At 38.9% G+C, this 21,819-nt stretch overlaps 1 protein-coding gene across 2 annotated transcripts in view; it reads right to left on the minus strand.

Moving 5' to 3' along the window:
• Nucleotides 1-21,819, minus strand: part of TMEM65 (transmembrane protein 65) — a 302,373-nt gene that overhangs the window by 105,094 nt on the left and 175,460 nt on the right. For both annotated transcript variants that reach the window (XM_053715338.1, XM_053715339.1), the window contains one exon: nucleotides 4,935-4,989. In XM_053715338.1, the coding sequence (XP_053571313.1) occupies nucleotides 4,935-4,989 (55 nt within the window). The remainder of the gene's footprint in view (nucleotides 1-4,934; nucleotides 4,990-21,819) is intronic.

Genomic DNA, 21,819 nt, shown 5'->3' on the forward strand with positions numbered 1-21,819 from the left:
CATTTTCTAGCAAATTCCATCCCTAGAAAAACTTAACTGCACATAACTTATTGCAGGATACCCTGCACGCCATTCTCCCTCTGAAGTTACCTCACTCCTCAGACATATGTGAGAATAGCAGTGGATCTTAGTTACTTCTGCTAAGATCATAGAAAAACGCAGGCAGATTCTTCTTCTAAATGCTGCCTGAGATAAAATAGTACACTCCGGTACCATTTAAAAACAATAAACTTTTGATTGAAGAAAAAACTAACTATATTTTACCACTTTCCTCTAACTACCTCCAGCTATGTTGAGAGCTTGCAAGAGAATGACTGGGTATGGCAGTTAGGGGAGGAGCTATATAGCAGCTCTGCTGTGGGTGATCCTCTTGCAACTTCCTGTTGGGAAGGAGAATATCCCACAAGTAATGGATGATCCGTGGACTGGATACACCTAACAAGAGAAATAAGACTTACTTACCCAAAGACACTCATCTACATAAAGTAGATAGCCAAACCAGTACTGAAACGAGAATCAGTAGAGGTAATGGTATATAAGAGTATATCGTCGATCAGAAAAAAGGGAGGTAGGAGAAGAAATCTCTACGACCGATAACAGAGAACCTATGAAATAGATCCCCTAGAGGAAGACCATGGTATTCAAATAGGCAATACTCTCTTCACATCCCTCTGACATTCACTGCACTCTGAGAGGAAAACCGAGCTTCAGCCTGCTGCGAAGCGCATATCAACGTAGAAATCTAGCACAAACTTACTTCACCACCTCCATGGGAGGCAAAGTTTGTAAAACTGAATTGTGGGTGTGGTGAGGGGTGTATTTATAGGCATTTTAAGGTTTGGGAAACTTTGCCCCTCCTGGTAGGAATGTATATCCCATACGTCACTAGCTCATGGACTCTTGCCAATTACATGAAAGAAAGGTATTTTTTTTTCATGATATAGATAGAGTATACCATTTTAAACAACTTTCCAATTTACTTCTATTATCAACTTTGCTTCATTCTCTTGGCATCCTTTGTTGAAGGAACAGCAACGCACTACTGGGCGGTAGAGCCAATGACAAAAGGCATATATATTCAGCCATCAATCAGCATCTAGTTCCTAGAAGTGGATTGCTGCTTGTGAGTCTACCTAGATATGCTCTTCAATAAAGGATACCAAGTGAAGAAAGCATATTAGATCACTGAAATAAATTATAAACGTTGTTTAAAATACTATCTGAATCATGAATAGGAAAATTTGGGGTTCTTATGTCCCTTAAGTCTTGCAGCGAGGAAGTGGGGTAAAAAACAAACATTTTCCATTGTAAATTACAAACAATGGCATAATTAACAATTGTAGTTTAATAAAGGATTTTATTTCACAACTTCAATGCAGATTTCCAATTGAAATCTAATTATGAAAAATGTGAATGCTTAGTTCAGTGGAACAAGAAAGTGACTGCTGAACTTCTTTTCATAACAGAGGGGTATCTGGAATCCTGCAGTGCCTATTAATAGGAAACTGTTAAACACTGATATTTAAAGGGACATTCCAGTCAAAATTTAAATGCACATAGATTAATTAAATCTTTGAATAGAAACATATTTACAATATACATGTATTGGCAAAAATGCTTCTAGTAAAAGTTATCATTGTTTTAGTGTTAACATTTTTCTCTGCACGTGCATGTGAAGCATAGCTAGATATTGTCACTGCACCCACATTTTAAATACTGCAGCGGCTCAGCTCATCACTGGGGCTTGTGTCATGTCAGCAATTAACAAATTGAATCTTTACCAGATGATACAAGCACCTTAGGCTGTCTGAGCAAGTACTGTGTATAAAATGCTGGTGCACGTTGCATATGTAAATACTCTTTTGAAACAGCTATAGCTTTTATTAGAAGCATTTTAGCTAATGCATGTATATTACAAAATTGCTTCAGTTCAATACTGAAATGCACCCATGTGGTTTCCAATTTTGGCTGGAATATCCCTTTAAAGTATCTCAAGAAACTGTACGTATCTATATTTCTAGCTAAATGAAGATTAAACACAACCTATTAATCTGATGAAGGCCACAGGTGCCCTGAAGTTTCACATAAGGGGCTATAATGGATTTTTTAAAAGGGCTGATAGAAATAGTTTACAAATTGTACTAATTACAAAACTGAGGGCAATTACATGAAGAACTAGAATCCTGTTTAAAAAGGTACACACATCTTCTTGAAAGACAATGATCCCTTCCAAAAACAAAGACAATTTGTCCATCTCACAAGGTTTAAAGTCCCTTTAACATTGCAATATTCCACACAACCGTTGCTTGAGTACTTTGTTGGCTTTTTTTTTATATCTGTCTATAATTGTCCTCAGCAGAAGAGATTATATAAATCAAAGGAAGGTCTTTACAGGGCAGCTTCCATTACTTAATAGAAACTAAAACACTAATTATTTATTCAATATTTAAACAATAATATAATTGAAAAATTCCCCTACAATACTACTAGCAGGCTAATCGTTTTTTTTTTTTTAATGCATCATTATAGCCATCATTTAAAACCCCCTTAATACCCAGGCATGCTGCACACACCTGCTAGTTTCATTTTAAATCTAAAACATTTAAAGGAACATGGAAGTCAAATTAAATTGTGTGCAATGTCTTTAATAAAATACTAATATATATATATATATATATATATATATATATATATATATATATTTACTATTATTTACACTTGAATGCAGATAGTTTTGGAATCCATCAGGCATGAATTTAATGGTGTATAGTAATATAATCCAAAACCAGTCTATAAAACTGCATTCATAAAGAGAGAACGCTGACAGAATGAGCTTTCTAAAGTACACCCACCACAGAAAGTTCAAAACAGCACCAATTCTTTAAGCAGTCACATGGTGGACATGTGGATACAGAGGAAAAAGAGTGGACTTTGCAACAGTAGCCCTGGCCAAATCCAAGAAGGAGCCATAATCAATTTAACAGAATCGGCAATTAGTCTTGGCCAATATAACAGGACAGCTACTACTAATGCATTCTCTTCTCAGAGGGCATGAAAGATGAGAGAGTAAAGCAACTAGACAAACCAGCACATTAATCCATGTCTTAGTGGTAATGCAGATGTTTCTATTTGATGATTTACCTGTGGGGGCTCCAATCCCCAGAAACATCTGTTGGTGACAGAGTCTCCACCTAACAATTGCCATTTACTGGGTGGCAAACTGCTACTGGCTTTCTAGAAAATGCATTTCCATCCAGTGCAGAATGTGACTGGATTCCTGGACTTTTGAAAACTGAAGCATAATATTGTATACTTCCTATGAAAGACATTCACAGCCGTATGATGAAAAGCCAGACCAATCATCCTGAGATGCAATGTATTTATCATCATCAACACAGCTAATGACCAAAGGTATATATGAGTTTTCTTTGTTAAATAAATAGCAAGTGCAGGCCTGTCAAAGGACCACTCTACTCCTAACTGGACTGCACTGGGCACCCAGACAATGCCAGGTTCGCTCACAACTTTAATGCAGGGGTGTAAAACATCTACAATGAAACATTTAAAAGGACACATCTTCCAATTGGCTGACTGTATAATTGTCACAGAGATCACCCAGACAAGGGCTACATTTTTCAGTGAAAGTACTTTGCTGAGCTTTACTAAACATGTTGCGGAGAACATGCTGTTCTGGAAGTGAACAATATAAAATGCTTGACTGGGTGGACTTATCGAGCTTACAATACTTCTTATGGGCATTGGTGTATGGAATACACCATTACTGCATTTGTTTCCTTTTATTTATTTTTTTTAATAAATTAATTTGATGGAGAGGGACATCAAAGCATGGACAGCAATCAGCAATCTTCTAACCTGCCACTAGAAAGAACAAAAAATAATGGAATCTGGCAGAAAAGGTAGAGATATTTTACCCACCTGCAATGGTGGAGGTATTGGGCTTCTGTCTGTCCCTTTAAACAAAAATAACTCTTTGTTAGTGAGTGCTGCTAGGGTGGGCCAGATTCTAAAGAATGAAACTTGCTTTTACTGATAAGTAAAAGTCTTAAAACCTCTAAAACAAAATGTGATAGAAATGTGAGCTTTCCAAATCTCTAACATCTCTGCTTAGCAGCATTTTGGCAGATTCAAAACATCAAATCTCTTAAGTTATTATGTAGTAGGATATATACAGTTTAATAGCCTACTGTATAATGGCAGGAATACATTCCCTGGGGAAAGTAGTTTATAAGAAATGATTGAGATATTTTTAGACATGAAATGAGTGGAATAAAGAGTTCCTTTCATATAAATCCACACTGACTAGCAGCAAAGAAGATGAACCACACTGATTGGTTACAGTTTATGAAAGAGCAGAAAAAAAATGCACATTCTTAAAGACTCACACAGTTTCTGGTGGATACAGAAAACATTTTAGCATCAGTTGTGTCAGGTCAAACTGTACAACTTTTATTACATTGTTCATTTTATATATCTAGAACAGCTGGTATACATTTCTAACAGGGGATGTGTAAATGCCTTTGCATATTTATTGAAAATAACTAATATTGGCCACATACTGCCAGGCATTATACATCCTTTCTCCAAAAGTTACATTTCTCCTGTATCAAACATAACATTTTGATTATCGAATGTAATAGTCACTAAACGTATATGGATATTAATTTGTTTGAATATGTTATTGTTACATTCAAATGTTAACATTCATTCTTTAGAAACTTCTAAAAGGCAGAGCAAGTGTCAAGGGAAACATTTAAACGTCAAAATTCCAAAAGGCACCCCCCCCCCCACCCCCATCACATATTTCTAGTAGCCAGATCATCATTGCTTTCTATATATAAACTGTAAGAACTGTAATATCTGAGCTTGGACCACAATTAAAAGAAGAAGGAAAAGAAATATAAAAGCACACTTACCTGCCATTGTTGAGATTCCTAAAACGACGCCTATAGATAATTCTATCTGTGTGCCCTGAAATTAGAAAACATATAAACTTAAGAACATAGTACAAAACCATTTTATGTAGTTTAGACACACTGTAACTAAAGTTAAAGGGATATGAAACCTTACATTTTTCTTTCATGATTCAGATATAGCATGCAATTTTAAACAACTTTCTAGTTTACTTCTATAATCAAATTTTCTTTGTTTTCTAGGTATCTTTTGTTATAAAGCAGGGACATAAGCTCAGGAGACGCCCCATTTCTGGAGCACAATACGGCTGCGGCTTTGCTAGAATGTTATCCGTTTGCAAGAGCACTAGATGGCAGACCCCTATTCCAGCTATCTCTTCAAGAAAGAATATAATGAATCACAACATTTTTGGGGGGGTTTCATATCCCTTTAAAACATTATTTTATTAGTATGATATTTGCTGCTATGATAATACAGCTAAAGGATTTCTAAATGTTTGTGTAACAGCAGTGAAGTCAGCAAATAATTTGACTCACAGACAAAGTTAACTCGAACATGCTGCCATGCATATAAAGAGCTACAATTACACATATTACTCTATATTTTGGCAAGAAAAGGGTAAAAAAAAAGGACAATGGACTTACACAAGTAGCTGATAAGAAATGATTAAAAGCAGCTTATTCAACAAGCCAAAGTAATAGCCAGAAGAAACAAGAGCAATTCTTTCTGCAAATGGTCAAAATGTGAGACCGTGCAGTCTGCAGACTTACATCTTGGATGAATACTAGTACTTCCTTAAAAGAATGTATGAACAAGGAACTTTATGCTATCTTATTCTAGTGATGGCTACCAAAGCAGAGACTTGAACATTCAAAACAATGAAACCGAGACTGAAACATAAAACGTAATCAATCCCTCGTGAACAGATTTGAGGTGGAATACAGCTATAGAATGAAGAGAAAAAAAAACTTCATGAATTTGCAAGAATCAGTAGTTGTTGTACAGGCAAAATCCCAGGAAAGTCTAGCCCCAACAGGCTAGATTTTCAGGATTACTTTGCCCACAGCAGAGTCAGTCTGCCTTCCTGCATCAGCTACAAGTACTTCCCTGAAGGCTGATGTAGGCTACTGCTGTTAAATTGTCTGTGTATTTTTCAGACAATCCTGACCCTTATCACCCTGAGCTCTACTACATTTGCTGTCAGGTTGTCAGTTACCATGGATAAAGTAACTGTGTAACATTGCTCCCTATACAATAGTGTTCTGTGTAATGACTGCTCCAGACTGTACCATTCAACAGGACAAATGTGTGCTTTGTCTCTTCTGGAAAGCAAATGCAAGCTGACAACTTTATGCTGGACCCAGAAATCTGACTTCTTAATCTACATTAAACCCAAAATGTGCATTTAATGATTCAGATGGAGCATGCAATTTTAAGCAACTTTCTAGTTTACTTCTATTACCAAATTGTCTTTGTTCTCTTGGTATATTTTGTTAAAAAGCAGGGTCATAAGGTCAGGAGCATGCACATAACTGGAGCATTATATGGCAGCAGCTTTGCTAGAATGCTATCCATTTGAAAGAGCACTATATGGCAGCAGCTTTGCTAGAATGCTATCCATTTGAAAGAGCACTAGAGGGCAGCACTAATTCCTGCCATGTAGTGCTCCAGATGCCTACCTAGGTATCTCTTCAACAAAGAATACCATAGGAACGATGCAAATGTGATAATATCCCTTTAAGGCTATTCCTGCTCTATACATCTCTTTAATTGGCTTTAACAGATAACAGCTGCAAAACAAATCACTTTATACTAACTTTATTACTGTGATTAGTTCTGTTTGCTGCAGATTCAAGCCCAGATTGGCTTCACAAAATAAGGCAAGTGGTGGTTGGAGTTTGGCTATTGAAAAAATCTACAGCAAACAAGATTGTTGCTTTAAAAATATTTAAACTTTGTTGATATGATACTCTATAGTAAACCAACAGAACCGTCTCAAAGGGCCGCTGAAGTCCGAATTAAAGTTTCATGATTCAGAAAAAGCATTCAATATAAAAAAAAAATCCATTGTCAAAATGCGCACATTCTTTTTATTTGCACACTTTCTGAGGCTCCAGCTCCTACTGGGCATTTGTGCACAGTATACAAGTAAATGCATTTTCTGATTGGCTGAAGGTTGTCACGTGATTCATGGGGAGGAAAACCGGATTAACTTTGAAATTTGGCAAAAAATATTCTACTACTCATTTCAAATTCAAAGTAAATACTATTGTATGTTCTTTTTATTGTGAAGTTGTCAATTATTCAATTACGGATCATCTTGGATCACACTACCCATCACATACAGCAAAAAGTAGATTACAAAAAGGTATAGCAAAAGATTTGATTACTAGCATTCTAAATCATTAGTTTAGATACACAGAATTATTTAATATATTTTTGTATATAGTAAAATCCAAAAAGGTTGGAGCCAACAACAGAATATTTGGAGCCACGGCTTCAGCAATTTGTCAAGCCCTGAGGTACAGGAATTGTTGTCATGCCATTTAATCCACTTACGTTTCATCTCTGAATGTACAGAAACACACAAGCACAGATATTTCTTCTGCCTAAAACCTTTCAATGGTTTCATGGTTGAGATGATTGTGCTTACAAAAATGGGAAGATATGCAGGTAAGACACCAAATGACAAGCTGGAGTAGGTAATCCCTAGCTTGGCAAGCGGTAAGATGTGGAAACCAGCTATGGTAAACATATATCTTACACTAAATATAAACATTGTTTAGGCCATCCATCCCATAGCAGTACATTTATTTACACAAAACAAACAAATGAGCTCTTAAGTTGGAAAATGTGTTTCTAATATTGCTAGGAAGGATACAAACCGCTTCCCCTTCTCATCCTGCACATCACGTATTTAAGCTACAAACATGTACATAATTGTAATTTGAACAGAAGATGCTTTACCCCCAATGTGTATTAGAAAACAAAGGTGTCAGCTTTCATAGGAACCTATTTATCAGCAGTGACGTGCGGTGACGTCAGCGGCAAGTGAGGCACTGACAATGATACGCACAAGAATCACACACACATATATATGTATATATATATATATATATATATATATATATATATATATATATATATATATATATATATGTGTGTAAATATATATATATATATATATATATATATATATATATATATATATATATATATATATACACACACACACACACACACACACACATATACATATCACTAAATTATTGGCACCAACAAATATTTTGCACCTGAAAAGAGTTAGTTATGTTCACCTACAGCACAGGGCTCATCAATTGTGACCCTCCAGAGGTTTTGGAACTAGATTTCCCAGCTGAAATGGTGGCTGAGCATTATGGGAAATAGCACATAACACAAGTACTGGACTCACACACACAGACCCACACACACTGAAACAGACCCACACACAAACAGATGCACACACACAGACAGACCCCCAAACACACAGACAGAAACACACACTCAGACAGACCCCCCCCACACACAAAGACACACACAGGGACAGACCCACAAACACAGACCCCTACCAAACAGACCCACACAAACACACAGGGACAGACCCACACACACAGACCCCCCAAACACACACACAGAAAAATCCACACACATAAACACAGACCCACACACACACACAGACCCCCAAACACACAGACATACAGTCACACAAACACAGACACACATCCACACACAGACAGACAGACAGACAAACCCACACACACAGATCCATACACACACAGACCCCCCCAAACCCACACATACAGTCACACACACACAGACAGACTCAACACACACACTGTACATATCAAGTGTTGTGTTCTGGCTCATGCAGGGATAAAGGAGGGGAGTTTTTAAAAAATAAAATAAAACCAGGAATAATTCAATATAGTAAAAGATGAAGCACTACTAGTACCACTGAGCACTCTTCACTAAGTTCACTTGACTCACTGACAAACAGACTTGTATACTAATCTTACAAATGCACACAGTTTTTATAAAGAGCCATGTGCTTATTTATATTTAATATTTATATTTATTTTAAAAAAGCATAGAGTTTAATGCAATTTGTAAATACTAAATATGCAAATCCAGTACTCATAACTCATGGAAATAGATAAATAGATATAAATAGAAAAGTTTTGCAATCCATAATCAGCAGCAATGTTGCAAGCTACATTTCTGTGCTGATTTTCACTGTAATATCTTTACATTTTCCCCCTATTTCCAATAAGAACCAGAGCTACAAATCAGCAAATTCATTCTATTCCCCCAGAAAGGACAGGAATGACCCAGGCACAATGGGAAGAAAATTATTCTTTAACTTTAAATGTCAACTGCATGCATTAGTGATGTGCTGTGTGTGTTGCAATGCAAACTGACATGTGGAAATGTAATATGAGATTTATTCTACGCAATAGCTAGCTGTGTAGGGAAGGCTTACAAAGGCAGGCAGAGTGCTCTTAATTTACAAGGTGCCAGAGCTACTGCATTCCATTGATAAGCAGTGTTCATTAAAATCCACAGGCATCAAAGAGGTTAACTAGTAATTGATAACACAGAAAATAGTGCACTCCCTAAATACATACATGCACCTTTTCAAGTAGAGATCCACAATCCATGAGAAAACACAGGTTAGAGATAGAGTATTCTTACATAGCAAAGTAAGAAGAAGGGCACATTCCTTACATAGCAGCACTAAGCAGCAGGAGGACGACAGGCTCTTCCCTGAGAACGAAGGGGTTGTAAATGCAGGGCTGGGCTACTGAGGGAAGGATTTGATTTATAGTTGTTCTCTTATCAGGCAGCGTTCCCACTTGTCATAACAGCTGCCGTTGTAGGCTGCATTTCCCCTCAGTTCTAAATCACTATATTGTGCTAAGGCAGCAGGCTCTGTGTGTTAGTTAGAGCCGTTAAGGGAAAGTGCTGAGCTCAGTATATGGAATTGCCTGAGGTCCCTAGCCCCCTACTGACCTCACAACAGTGTGTGTCCACCGGCTGCAATATACTTTATTTCAGGATCATCTCTCCTCCTGGGCACTCTGTGTTTTTAAGCAAGTTCTCACTGCAGCAGTATGGCTATGTGATGAGATCGTGACATGATGTTATTTTTTTCCTGATCTAAGGGACTGAAGATTCAGAATCATTAACATTTCCCATTAGAAAATGCTAATGATTCTGAATCTTCAGTCCCTTAGATCTGGAAAAAAATAACATCATGTCACGATCATCACATAGCCATACTGCTGCAGTGAGAACTTGCTTAATAACACAGAGTGCCCAGGAGGAGAGATGATCCTGAAATAAAGTATATTGCAGCCGGTGGACACACGTTCTTCTGAGTGACTGCTCTGCTGGCCTGGCTGAGAGGGTATGCGAGTGACTGTGTATAGCATGGAGGGGGGAGGGGATTGGGGAATAGACCTTGATGACCCAAATAAGCTGTTATTACTTACCGGTCTGTTTACTCTGACACGAGTCTCAGACAGTCCCCTCTCTTGCTGCAGCTCCCCCTGCTCACTAGTTCCCGCCAACAGCCGTCCCAGTCACTGCTTCAAACAAGCCCAGCCGGCACGCCTCCCTAGCAGCACTGATGCTGATTGGCTGTGGTCACCTCCATCTCATAGAGGCGGTTTAGAGAACCGCCTCTATTGGAGAGAGGCATGGGCCCGGTAAGACACCACTGGGTGGCGCTAGCTCATAGTGAGCACTAAACAGTAGCTAGCATCCATGTTGCACAATTAATGGAGGGCAGCGGAGCAGCTCACTGCCTCTTAATTGCGCAACATGGATGGGAATGGATGGTATTGCATCTGTGGAGCCGACAAGGGGGGGGGGGGTGTTGTAGCTGGGGGGGCGTGGTCACAAAATGTACAAAATAAATTACACAACCTTTTTTTATTTTTTTTAATCATAAATAAAAACTTCTTTTTCTGATTGGACAGGGGAGGCACTGCCTCCCTTGCCTCCTATTACTGCACGTCACTGTTTATCAGCTGTCAGTTACGGTGTTTTCACGGCCAATGAGGATAAAACAATTATAAAAAAGTATTAGCACAAGGGACTGAGAGGTAGCCTGTATTATTAAACACTAATATCTGGTCACAACAAGGGTGTAACTAAACATCACTGGGCCCCAAGGCAATGGTTGTGATAGGCCCCTATTATTTCAACAGTACCCTTTCTGGACATTTGGAAAACCTGAGCTGGCAGCAACATAGGAGAAAGAGGAGCTGCTTCTCTGTGACGAGTCATTCTTCCGTATCTAAATTACACCAGAGCAGTGTTCTCCACAGAAAATGTTGCCAGCCAGATTGGCATTATAAAGTACCCACGTGGAAGTAGTATAATACTTTCTGGTATTACAACATTTTCAAAGCACAAATTAAATTGCATAATTTAACAAATTTATTTAATGATAATTTGAGCAATAAACATTGAAACATTTTTCTGTAACATAAGCTAATTTTTGGTAAAATTTTAGCCCGGCTGGTCAGTAAAACCAATGAAAAGGTCCTGGGGAGAACACTGCCAGAGAGTATGCAGCCTTTCTATACAAATATGGTGGCAGGTTTTTCAGGACAGCAATACTGGACACATTACTTTAAACAGTAAAACAAATGAGAATGAAACAGACAAAATATTGGTACTCTTAACCTAATATTGAAGACAATAACTGCAATCAAGCTCTGAATACGATTTCTACACTTTCAACCGGCCATTTTTCTTGACCAATCTGCTCCAGTTCTCTCAAGTTTGATTGGTGCCTTTCCCAACTGAGAGTTTCAGCTCTTTCCAAAGATGTTCGATGGGACTCAGATCTGGACTCATAGTAGGCCACTTCGAAATGATTCAATATGTTCTTCTTATCCATTCTTGAGTTCTTCTTATCCATTCTTGAGTGCTTTTTCAGATATGTTTTTGGTCATTATCCTGCTGGAGGACCAATGACCTATGACTGAGACACAGCTTTCTGACACTGGGCAGATGTTTTGCTCCAGAATGCCTTGATAGTCTTCTGATTTTATTGTGCCCTGCACAGATCCTAGGCCCCCAGTGCAAGAGGCAGCAAAGCAACCCCAAAACTTTACTGAATCTCCTCCATGTTTCACAGTAGCAATGGTATTTTCTTCTTTGGAAGCTTATTTTTTCCTTTTGTAAACATGAAATTGTTGTGATTTGCCAAATAAAGCTCTACTTTTGTTTAGTCTGTCCAAAATACATTATCCCAGAAGGACTGTGGCTTGTCAACATGTATTTTGACAAACTCCAGTCTGGCTTTTTTGTGTTTCTCTCTTCGAAGTGGGTTCTTCCTAGGTCTTCTACCATGAAGCCCATTTTCATTCAGACAGTGATGGATGGTGCAACTTGAAACTTCAACGTCAGCTTGGATCGGTTTTGGAGTTGTCCTTAGTTCTTTCTCCACCATTCAAGCAATCTTTCTCATCAATCCTGGGTATATTGTCCTCTTGCTGGCCAGGTCCAGGGATGTTGGCTACAGTACCATGTAATCATACTGGCAACAGTGTTCGCAGTAACATCAATCTCTTAACAGATGGTCTTGTAGCCTTTACGTTGACTATGCTTGGCTATTACCTTCTTTCTAACCTCCTCAGACAACTCTCTGCTTTTCCGCTATAAGAATTTGCTCCATACTTTGTGCACAATTGCACTATGTATGGATGACAAAATATATTTTTATTTCAACACTTTCCAGGGCAAATGGTGCATTATTTGATTAAAATTCAAGGATACGAATACTTTCGGCCACATATGTAACTGTATCCCCCCTTCAATGTGTTCCCAAATGATCCATTTTATCTGCTGGAGTGTATTACATTTTTTTACAGATAGCTTATCTACCTTTACTTTGATCAAAATAAGACATTACAATATTTTAAATGACAAACATTATCCACAGATTTTAAATGTTAAGTTTAACATCCCTTTAATACCACTCTTGAACAAACACATTGTTCAAATTACCAATACCAGCATTGAAGTCTACACAATCAAAGGCTGTTTCTTTACAAAAGCAGTTTTGTTGCTTTTTTTAATGGGACATAAAACAAGTTGGGATAGAGATAAAATATAATAATATGTACTTTAATTACTTTACCTGCAAATTTATACTGCAGTGCCTCACCATTAACCCTTTCTTTTTAGTTTCTGAATTGTAAAGCTCTAACTCCCCACACACAATTACTTTTATTTTTATTTATAAGGCTTTATCTATATCTATGGTTGCTTTTCGTAGAATAAAAAAGTAAATAGAGATTATCTGCTGGAGCATGCCTAGAAGCTGTGAACTCATTGAAATACAATGCATGTGTCTAAACACTGATAGTTTTTCTGCAACCTATTTTTAATTAATAAGGCCTTTTAGGATATGCACAGATCTCAACCGGTTTTATGTCCCTTTAAGTGTGTACCTACAATTTTGAATGTGCTTATATTAACAACAATTACAAGAAGCGTTTACTAGGCTTGTGAAAACCAATGTGGTTCTGTGCATGAAAAGAAACATTTAGACAATATATTTTAATACACAACCCTTCATGTGTCCTAAAATTATGTTTGGCCTCTTTGAAAAATCTTTTTTCATAATGCTTATTAAATCATGCATAAAAGTTGTATTATAATTTGCATACTGATTCATACAAGGAGGTTTGAAATTAAAGGGACAGTTTACGCAAACATTTTCTCCCCTTGAATTTGTTCCCAATGATCAATTTTACCTGCTGGAGTTTATTAAATTGTTTACAAGTAACTCCTTTACCCTTATTTTGGCATTTGAAAAAAAAACGATTTAGCCTGTGGTATCCCTACCTATACCCAAACACAGCCAGCACAAGAAATTACACTCCCAATGGGGTGTATAAGAGGTGAGGAATAAAATTGTAATGTCCCATTGTTCTCTTTAAGTATTGGGTTTTGATTTACAGACAGATGAAAGATAAGGAAGCATGTATGTGTACACAGAGTGATAAAATAATGATATCTGATTTTACCTGCAAGCTTTACCCATTTTAATAGATTGTGGTTTCAAAGGACAAAACCAGCTACTCATATAACCCAAATAAACCTGAAAATGCTATTTATTTTACAATTTATACCCTGCAGCTGGGATAGCAAGTCATTTGAAATATATTAAGGGAAAACCAATTTTACAGTATACTGTCCCTTTAAATGTGTGTTCTTAATATCATATTGCTGCACAGACTAAAAAACAGAATTTATGCTTACCTGATAAATTACTTTCTCCAACGTTGTGTCCGGTCCACGGCGTCATCCTTACTTGTGGGATATTCTCTTCCCCAACAGGAAATGGCAAAGAGTCCCAGCAAAGCTGGTCACATGATCCCTCCTAGGCTCCGCCCACCCCAGTCATTCGACCGACGGACAGGAGGAAATATATATAGGAGAAACCATATGGTACCGTGGTGACTGTAGTTAGAGAAAATAATTCATCAGACCTGATTAAAAAACCAGGGCGGGCCGTGGACCGGACACACCGTTGGAGAAAGTAATTTATCAGGTAAGCATAAATTCTGTTTTCTCCAACATTGGTGTGTCCGGTCCACGGCGTCATCCTTACTTGTGGGAACCAATACCAAAGCTTTAGGACACGGATGAAGGGAGGGAGCAAATCAGGTCACCTAAACGGAAGGCACCACAGCTTGCAAAACCGTTCTCCCAAAAATAGCCTCCGAAGAAGCAAAAGTATCAAATTTGTAAAATTTGGCAAAAGTGTGCAGTCAAGACCAAGTCGCTGCCTTACATATCTGGTCAACAGAAGCCTCGTTCTTGAAGGCCCATGTGGAAGCCACAGCCCTAGTGGAGTGAGCTGTGATTCTTTCAGGAGGCTGCCGTCCGGCAGTCTCATAAGCCAATCGGATAATGCTTTTAAGCCAAAAGGAAAGAGAGGTAGAAGTCGCTTTTAGACCTCTCCTTTTACCAGAATAAACAACAAACAAGGAAGATGTTTGTCTGAAATCTTTAGTAGCCTCTAAATAGAACTTTAGAGCACGGACAACGTCCAAATTGTGTAACAAACGTTCCTTCTTTGAAACTGGATTCGGACACAAAGAAGGTACAACTATCTCCTGGTTAATATTTTTGTTAGAAACAACTTTAGGAAGAAAACCAGGCTTAGTACGCAAAACCACCTTATCTGCATGGAACACCAGATAAGGAGGAGAACACTGCAGAGCAGATAACTCTGAAACTCTTCTAGCAGAAGAAATTGCAACCAAAAACAAAACTTTCCAAGATAGTAACTTAATATCTATGGAATGTAAGGGTTCAAACGGAACCCCTTGAAGAACTGAAAGAACTAGATTTAGACTCCAGGGAGGAGTCAAAGGTCTGTAAACAGGCTTGATCCTAACCAGAGCCTGAACAAAAGCTTGAACATCTGGCACAGCTGCCAGTCTTTTGTGTAGTAAGACCGATAAAGCAGAGATCTGTCCCTTTAGAGAACTTGCAGATAATCCTTTCTCCAAACCTTCTTGAAGAAAGGAGAGAATCTTAGGAATTTTTATCTTATTCCATGGGAATCCTTTGGATTCACACCAACAGATATATTTTTTCCATATTTTATGGTAAATTTTTCTAGTTACAGGTTTTCTGGCCTGAACCAGAGTATCTATCACCGAATCTGAAAACCCAAGCTTTGATAGAATCAAGCGTTCAATCTCCAAGCCGTCAGTTGGAGGGAGACCAGATTTGGGTGTTCGAATGGACCTTGAACAAGAAGGTCCTGTCTCAAAGGTAGCTTCCATGGTGGAGCCGATGACATATTCACCAGGTCTGTATACCAAGTCCTGCGTGGCCACGCAGGAGCTATCAAGGTCACAGAGGCCCTCTCCTGATTGATCCTGGCTATCAGCCTGGGAATGAGAGGAAACAGTGGGAATACGTAAGCTAGGTTGAAAGTCCAAGGTGCTACTAGTGCATCTACTAGAGTCGCCTTGGGATCCCTGGATCTGGACCCGTAGCAAGGAACCTTGAAGTTCTGACGAGACGCCATCAGATCCATGTCTGGAATGCCCCATAATTGAGTTATTTGGGCAAAGATTTCCGGATGGAGTTCCCACTCCCCGGATGAAATGTCTGACGACTCAGAAAATCCGCTTCCCAATTTTCCACTCCTGGGATGTGGATCGCAGACAAGTGGCAGGAGTGATCCTCCGCCTATTGAATTATTTTGGTCACTTCTTTCATCGCCAGGGAACTCTTTGTTCCCCCTTTATGATTGATATAAGCAACAGTCGTCATGTTGTCTGATTGGAACCTTATGAATTTGGCCTTTGCTAGTTGAGGCCAAGCTCTGAGAGCATTGAATATCGCTCTCAGTTCCAGAATGTTTATCGGGAGAAGAGACTCCTCCCGAGACCATAGACCCTGAGCTTTCAGGGATTCCCAGACTGCACCCCAGCCCACTAAACTGGCGTCGGTCGTGACAATGACCCACTCTGGCCTGCGGAAGCTCATTCCCTGAGACAGATGGTCCAGGGTCAGCCACCAACGGAGTGAATCTCTGGTCTTTTGATCTACTTGAATCATTGGAGACAAGTCTGTATAATCCCCATTCCACTGTTTGAGCATGCACAGTTGTAATGGTCTTAGATGAATTCGTGCAAAGGGAACTATGTCCATTGTTGCAACCATCAATCCTATTACTTCCATGCACTGCGCTATGGAAGGACGAGGAACAGAATGAAGCACTTGACAAGAGCTTAGAAGTTTTGATTTTCTGACCTCTGTCAGAAAAATCCTCATTTCTAAGGAATCTATTATTGTTCCCAAGAAGGGAACTCTTGTTGACGGGGACAGAGAACTCTTTTCTTTGTTCACCTTCCATCCGTGAGACGTGAGAAAGGCTAGAACGATGTCCGTATGAGCCTTTGCCTTTGACAGGGACGACGCTTGTATTAGAATGTCGTCCAAGTAAGGTACTACTGCAATGCCCCTTGGTCTTAGAACCGCTAGAAGGGACCCTAGCACCTTTGTGAAAATCCTTGGAGCAGTGGCTAATCCGAATGGAAGAGCCACAAACTGGTAATGTTTGTCCAGAAAAGCGAACCTTAGGAACTGATGATGTTCCTTGTGGATAGGGATATGTAGGTACGCATCCTTTAGATCCACGGTAGTCATAAATTGACTTTCCTGGATGGTGGGTAGAATCGTTCGAATGGTTTCCATTTTGAACGATGGTACCCTGAGAAATTTGTTTAGGATCTTCAAATCCAAAATTGGTCTGAACGTTCCCTCTTTTTTTGGGAACTACGAACAGATTGGAATAAAATCCCATTCCTTGTTCCTTTATTGGAACTGGGTGTATCACTCCCATCTTTAACAGGTCTTCTACACAATGTAAGAATGCCTGTCTCTTTATTTGGTTTGAGGATAAGTGAGACTTGTGGAACCTTCCCCTTGGGGGTAGTTCCTTGAATTCCAGGAGATAACCTTGAGAAACTATTTCTAGCGCCCAAGGATCCTGAACATCTCTTGCCCAAGCCTGAGCAAAGAGAGAAAGTCTGCCCCCCACCAGATCCGGTCCCGGATCGGGGGCTACTCCTTCATGCTGTTTTGTTAGCAGTGGCAGGCTTCTTGGCCTGCTTACCCTTGTTCCAGCCTTGCATTGGTTTCCAGGCTGGTTTGGGTTGTGAGGCATTACCCTCTTGCTTAGAGGATGCAGAATTAGAGGCTGGTCCATTTCTGCGAAAGGGACGAAAATTAGGTTTATTTTTAGCCTTAAAAGACCTATCCTGTGGAAGGGCGTGGCTCTTTCCCCCAGTGATGTCTGAAATAATCTCTTTCAAATCAGGTCCAAATAAAGTTTTACCTTTGAAAGGAATGTTAAGCAATTTTGTCTTGGATGACACATCCGCTGACCAAGACTTTAGCCAAAGCGCTCTGCGCGCCACGATAGCAAACCCTGAATTTTTCGCCGCTAATTTTGCTAATTGCAAAGCGGCATCTAAAATAAAAGAGTTAGCCAATTTAAGTGCGTGAACTCTGTCCATAACCTCCTCATATGGAGTTTCTCTACTGAGCGACTTTTCTAGTTCCTCGAACCAGAACCACGCTGCCGTAGTGACAGGAACAATGCATGAAATTGGTTGTAGAAGGTAGCCTTGCTGTACAAAAATCTTTTTAAGCAAACCTTCCAATTTTTTATCCATAGGATCTTTGAAAGCACAACTATCTTCGATAGGAATAGTAGTGCGTTTGTTTAGAGTAGAAACTGCCCCCTCGACCTTGGGGACTGTCTGCCATAAGTCCTTTCTGGGGTCGACCATAGGAAATAATTTCTTAAATATAGGGGGAGGAACAAAAGGTATGCCGGGCTTTTCCCACTCTTTATTTACTATGTCCGCCACCCGCTTGGGTATAGGAAAAGCGTCGGGGGGCACCGGAACCTCTAGGAACCTGTCCATCTTGCATAATTTCTCTGGAATGACCAAATTGTCACAATCATCCAGAGTAGATAACACCTCCTTAAGCAGTACGCGGAGATGTTCTAATTTAAATTTAAATGTCACAACATCAGGTTCAGCTTGATGAGAAATTTTTCCTGAATCTGAAATTTCTCCCTCAGACAAAACCTCCCTCATGGCCCCTTCAGATTGGTGTGAGGGTATGACAGAACAATTATCATCAGCGTCCTCTTGCTCTTCAGTGTTTAAAACAGAGCAATCGCGCTTTCTCTGATAAGTAAGCATTTTGGATAAAAGATTTGCTATGGAGTTATCCATTACAGCCGTTAATTGTTGCATGGTAATAAGTATTGGCGCACTAGATGTACTAGGGGCCTCCTGCATGGGCAAAACTGGTGTAGACACAGTAGGAAATGATGCACTATCATGTTTACTCCCCTCATTTGAGGAATCATCTTGGGCAATATCATTATTTGTGGCAGTACTGTCCTTACTTTGTTTGGACGCTATGGCACAATTATCACATAAATTTAAATGGGGAGACACATTGGCTTTCATACATATAGAACATAGCTTATCTGAAGGTACAGACATGTTAAACAGGCTTAAACTTGTCAACAAAGCACAAAAAACGTTTTAAAATAAAACCGTTACTGTCACTTTAAATTTCAAACAGAAAACACTTTATTACTGAATATGTGAAAAAGTATGAAGGAATTGTTCAAAAATTACCAAAATTTCACCACAGTGTCTTAAAGCCTTAAAAGTATTGCACACCAAATTTAACCCTTAAAATAACGGAACCGGAGCCGTTTTTCAATTTAACCCCTATACAGTCCCAGATATAGTCTTTGCTAAGACCCAACCAAGCCCTGAGGGGAATACGATACCAAATGACGCCTTCTAAAAGCTTTTTCAGATATTCTTAGATCCTCACACATGCATCTGCATGCCCTGCTCTCAAAAAACAACTGCGCATTAATGGCGCGAAAATGAGGCTCAGTCTATGACTAGAAAGGCCCCCTGACTGAAAAAGGTGTCCAATACAGTGCCTGCCGTTTTATAAACGTTCCCCAAGATTATAAATGCCAATTATTAGCCTAAATCTGAATAATATGCACAAATAAAGCAATCGATTTAGCCCATAAAAATGTCTACCAGTTTTTTAGCCCATAATAAGCCCTTTATTCTGTTTGTTTTTGACTAAGAAAATGGCTTACCGGTCCCCATGAGGGGAAATGACAGCCTTCCAGCATTACACAGTCTTGTTAGAAATATGGCTAGTCATACCTTAAGCAGAAAAGTCTGCTAACTGTTTCCCCCAACTGAAGTTACTTCATCTCAACAGTCCTATGTGGAAACAGCAACCGATTTTAGTTACTGTCTGCTAAAATCATCTTCCTCTTACAAACAGAAATCTTCATCCTTTTCTGTTTCAGAGTAAATAGTACATACCAGCACTATTTTAAAATAACAAACACTTGATAGAAGAATAAAAACTACATTTAAACACCAAAAAACTCTTAACCATCTCCGTGGAGATGTTGCCTGTGCAACGGCAAAGAGAATGACTGGGGTGGGCGGAGCCTAGGAGGGATCATGTGACCAGCTTTGCTGGGACTCTTTGCCATTTCCTGTTGGGGAAGAGAATATCCCACAAGTAAGGATGACGCCGTGGACCGGACACACCAATGTTGGAGAAAAGACAAATGCTATGACACTTAAAGGCAAAAACAGATTCCTGTTACATCTTTAAGACATACAGATGTATTCAGGAGCATTATTTATGTGGCTTGACTACAGCATCTGGTGTATTTTTGAGTCCTGCAAGTTGCATTTTCCTAGTGCGACCTTCGACAGAGAGTAAATTGTGTTACTAAAAACGGCTGTAAAATATATGCACCTGCATACACTCAACCTTCCGCTGCTTGCAGGCCTAACACGTCAGGCGCATTTATAGTAGTGACCGTTTGTAGTGATGATCACACTTGCGCACAGTGACAACTGCAACAAGTAATATCTATGCATTAAAACAGGACAGAAGATGATCAAATATAAAAAAAGCACAAGGACAAAAGGCTTCTTTCTCAACTAGTAAAAAAATAGCCGCAAGTCTGCAGTCTTGCTTTAATTATGTTTGGGTTTTTTTAGAATGTTTTCACACCACACAAATTTATTATAATTTATTTTAAAAATGTTTGCATTAGAATGTACAGGTAGCCCTCAGTTTACGCCGGGGTTAGGTTCCAGAAGGAATGGTTGTAAATCAAAACCGTTGTAAATTGAAACCCAGTTTATAATTTATAAGTCAATGGGAAGTGATGGAGTTAGGTTCCAGGCCCCTCTCAAAATTGTTATAAGTAACACCTAATACATTATTTTTAAAGCTTTGGTCTAGTTATACCGATTCATTTTAGCTTGCTTCATTTTATCTTTGCTGCAACACAATCGGGCAGCTCCACCTACTGGCTATTTTAATCAATGCACTGCTTTTCAATGCTTTTTAATAGCAGTCACATGACTGAAAAAAAAGGTTGTTATTCTGAAACGGTGCAAATTGAACCGTTGTAAACCGAGGGCCACCTGTAGTGTTTAAGTCCTCATTTATGACAGTTTCTCACACAAATTTTACGCAAAAGCAAAATGTATTTTAGGTCCCTCTATAGGGACATAAAGGTCAAAATTAACCTTTCATGGCTCAGATAGAGGGTGCAATTTTTAAAAATAAATTCAGTTTACTCCTGTCACCAAATTTACTTTTTTCTTTTGGAATTCTTAGTTAAAAAACATACCTAGGTAGGCTCAGGAACAACAATGCAATATGGGAAGTTAGCTTGTGAAAGATGGCTACACATATATGCATCTTGTCATTGTCTCACCAGATATGCGCCTCTTGCTCCCAGTAGTACATTGCAGTTCTGAAACTGACTTAAAAAGCATGTTTAAAGGGACAGCATAGTCAAAATTAAACTCTCATGATTCAGATATGGCATGCAATTTTAAACAACTTTCCAATTTACTTTTATCATCAAATTTGCATTGCTCTCTTGGTATTCTTTGTGGAAAGCTAAACCTAGGTAGGTTTGTATGGTAATTTCTAAGCTGTTGAACTGCTTCTTATCTCAGTGCATTTTGACAGTTTGACACAGCTAGTTCATGTGTGTCATATAAATAACAAACACTGTGGGGGATAAGCATAAGACTATCCTACAAACTTAAAAGGGACAGTCTAGGCCAAAATAAACTTTCATGATTCAGATAGGGCATGTAATTTTAAACAATTTTCCAATTTACTTTTATCACCAATTTTGCTTTGTTCTCTTGGTATTCTTAGTTGAAAGCTTAACCTAGGAGGTTCATATGCGAATTTCTTAGACCTTGAAGC

Source organism: Bombina bombina, chromosome 5, assembly GCF_027579735.1.
Source record: "Bombina bombina isolate aBomBom1 chromosome 5, aBomBom1.pri, whole genome shotgun sequence".
Taxonomy (NCBI): Eukaryota; Metazoa; Chordata; class Amphibia; order Anura; family Bombinatoridae; genus Bombina; species Bombina bombina.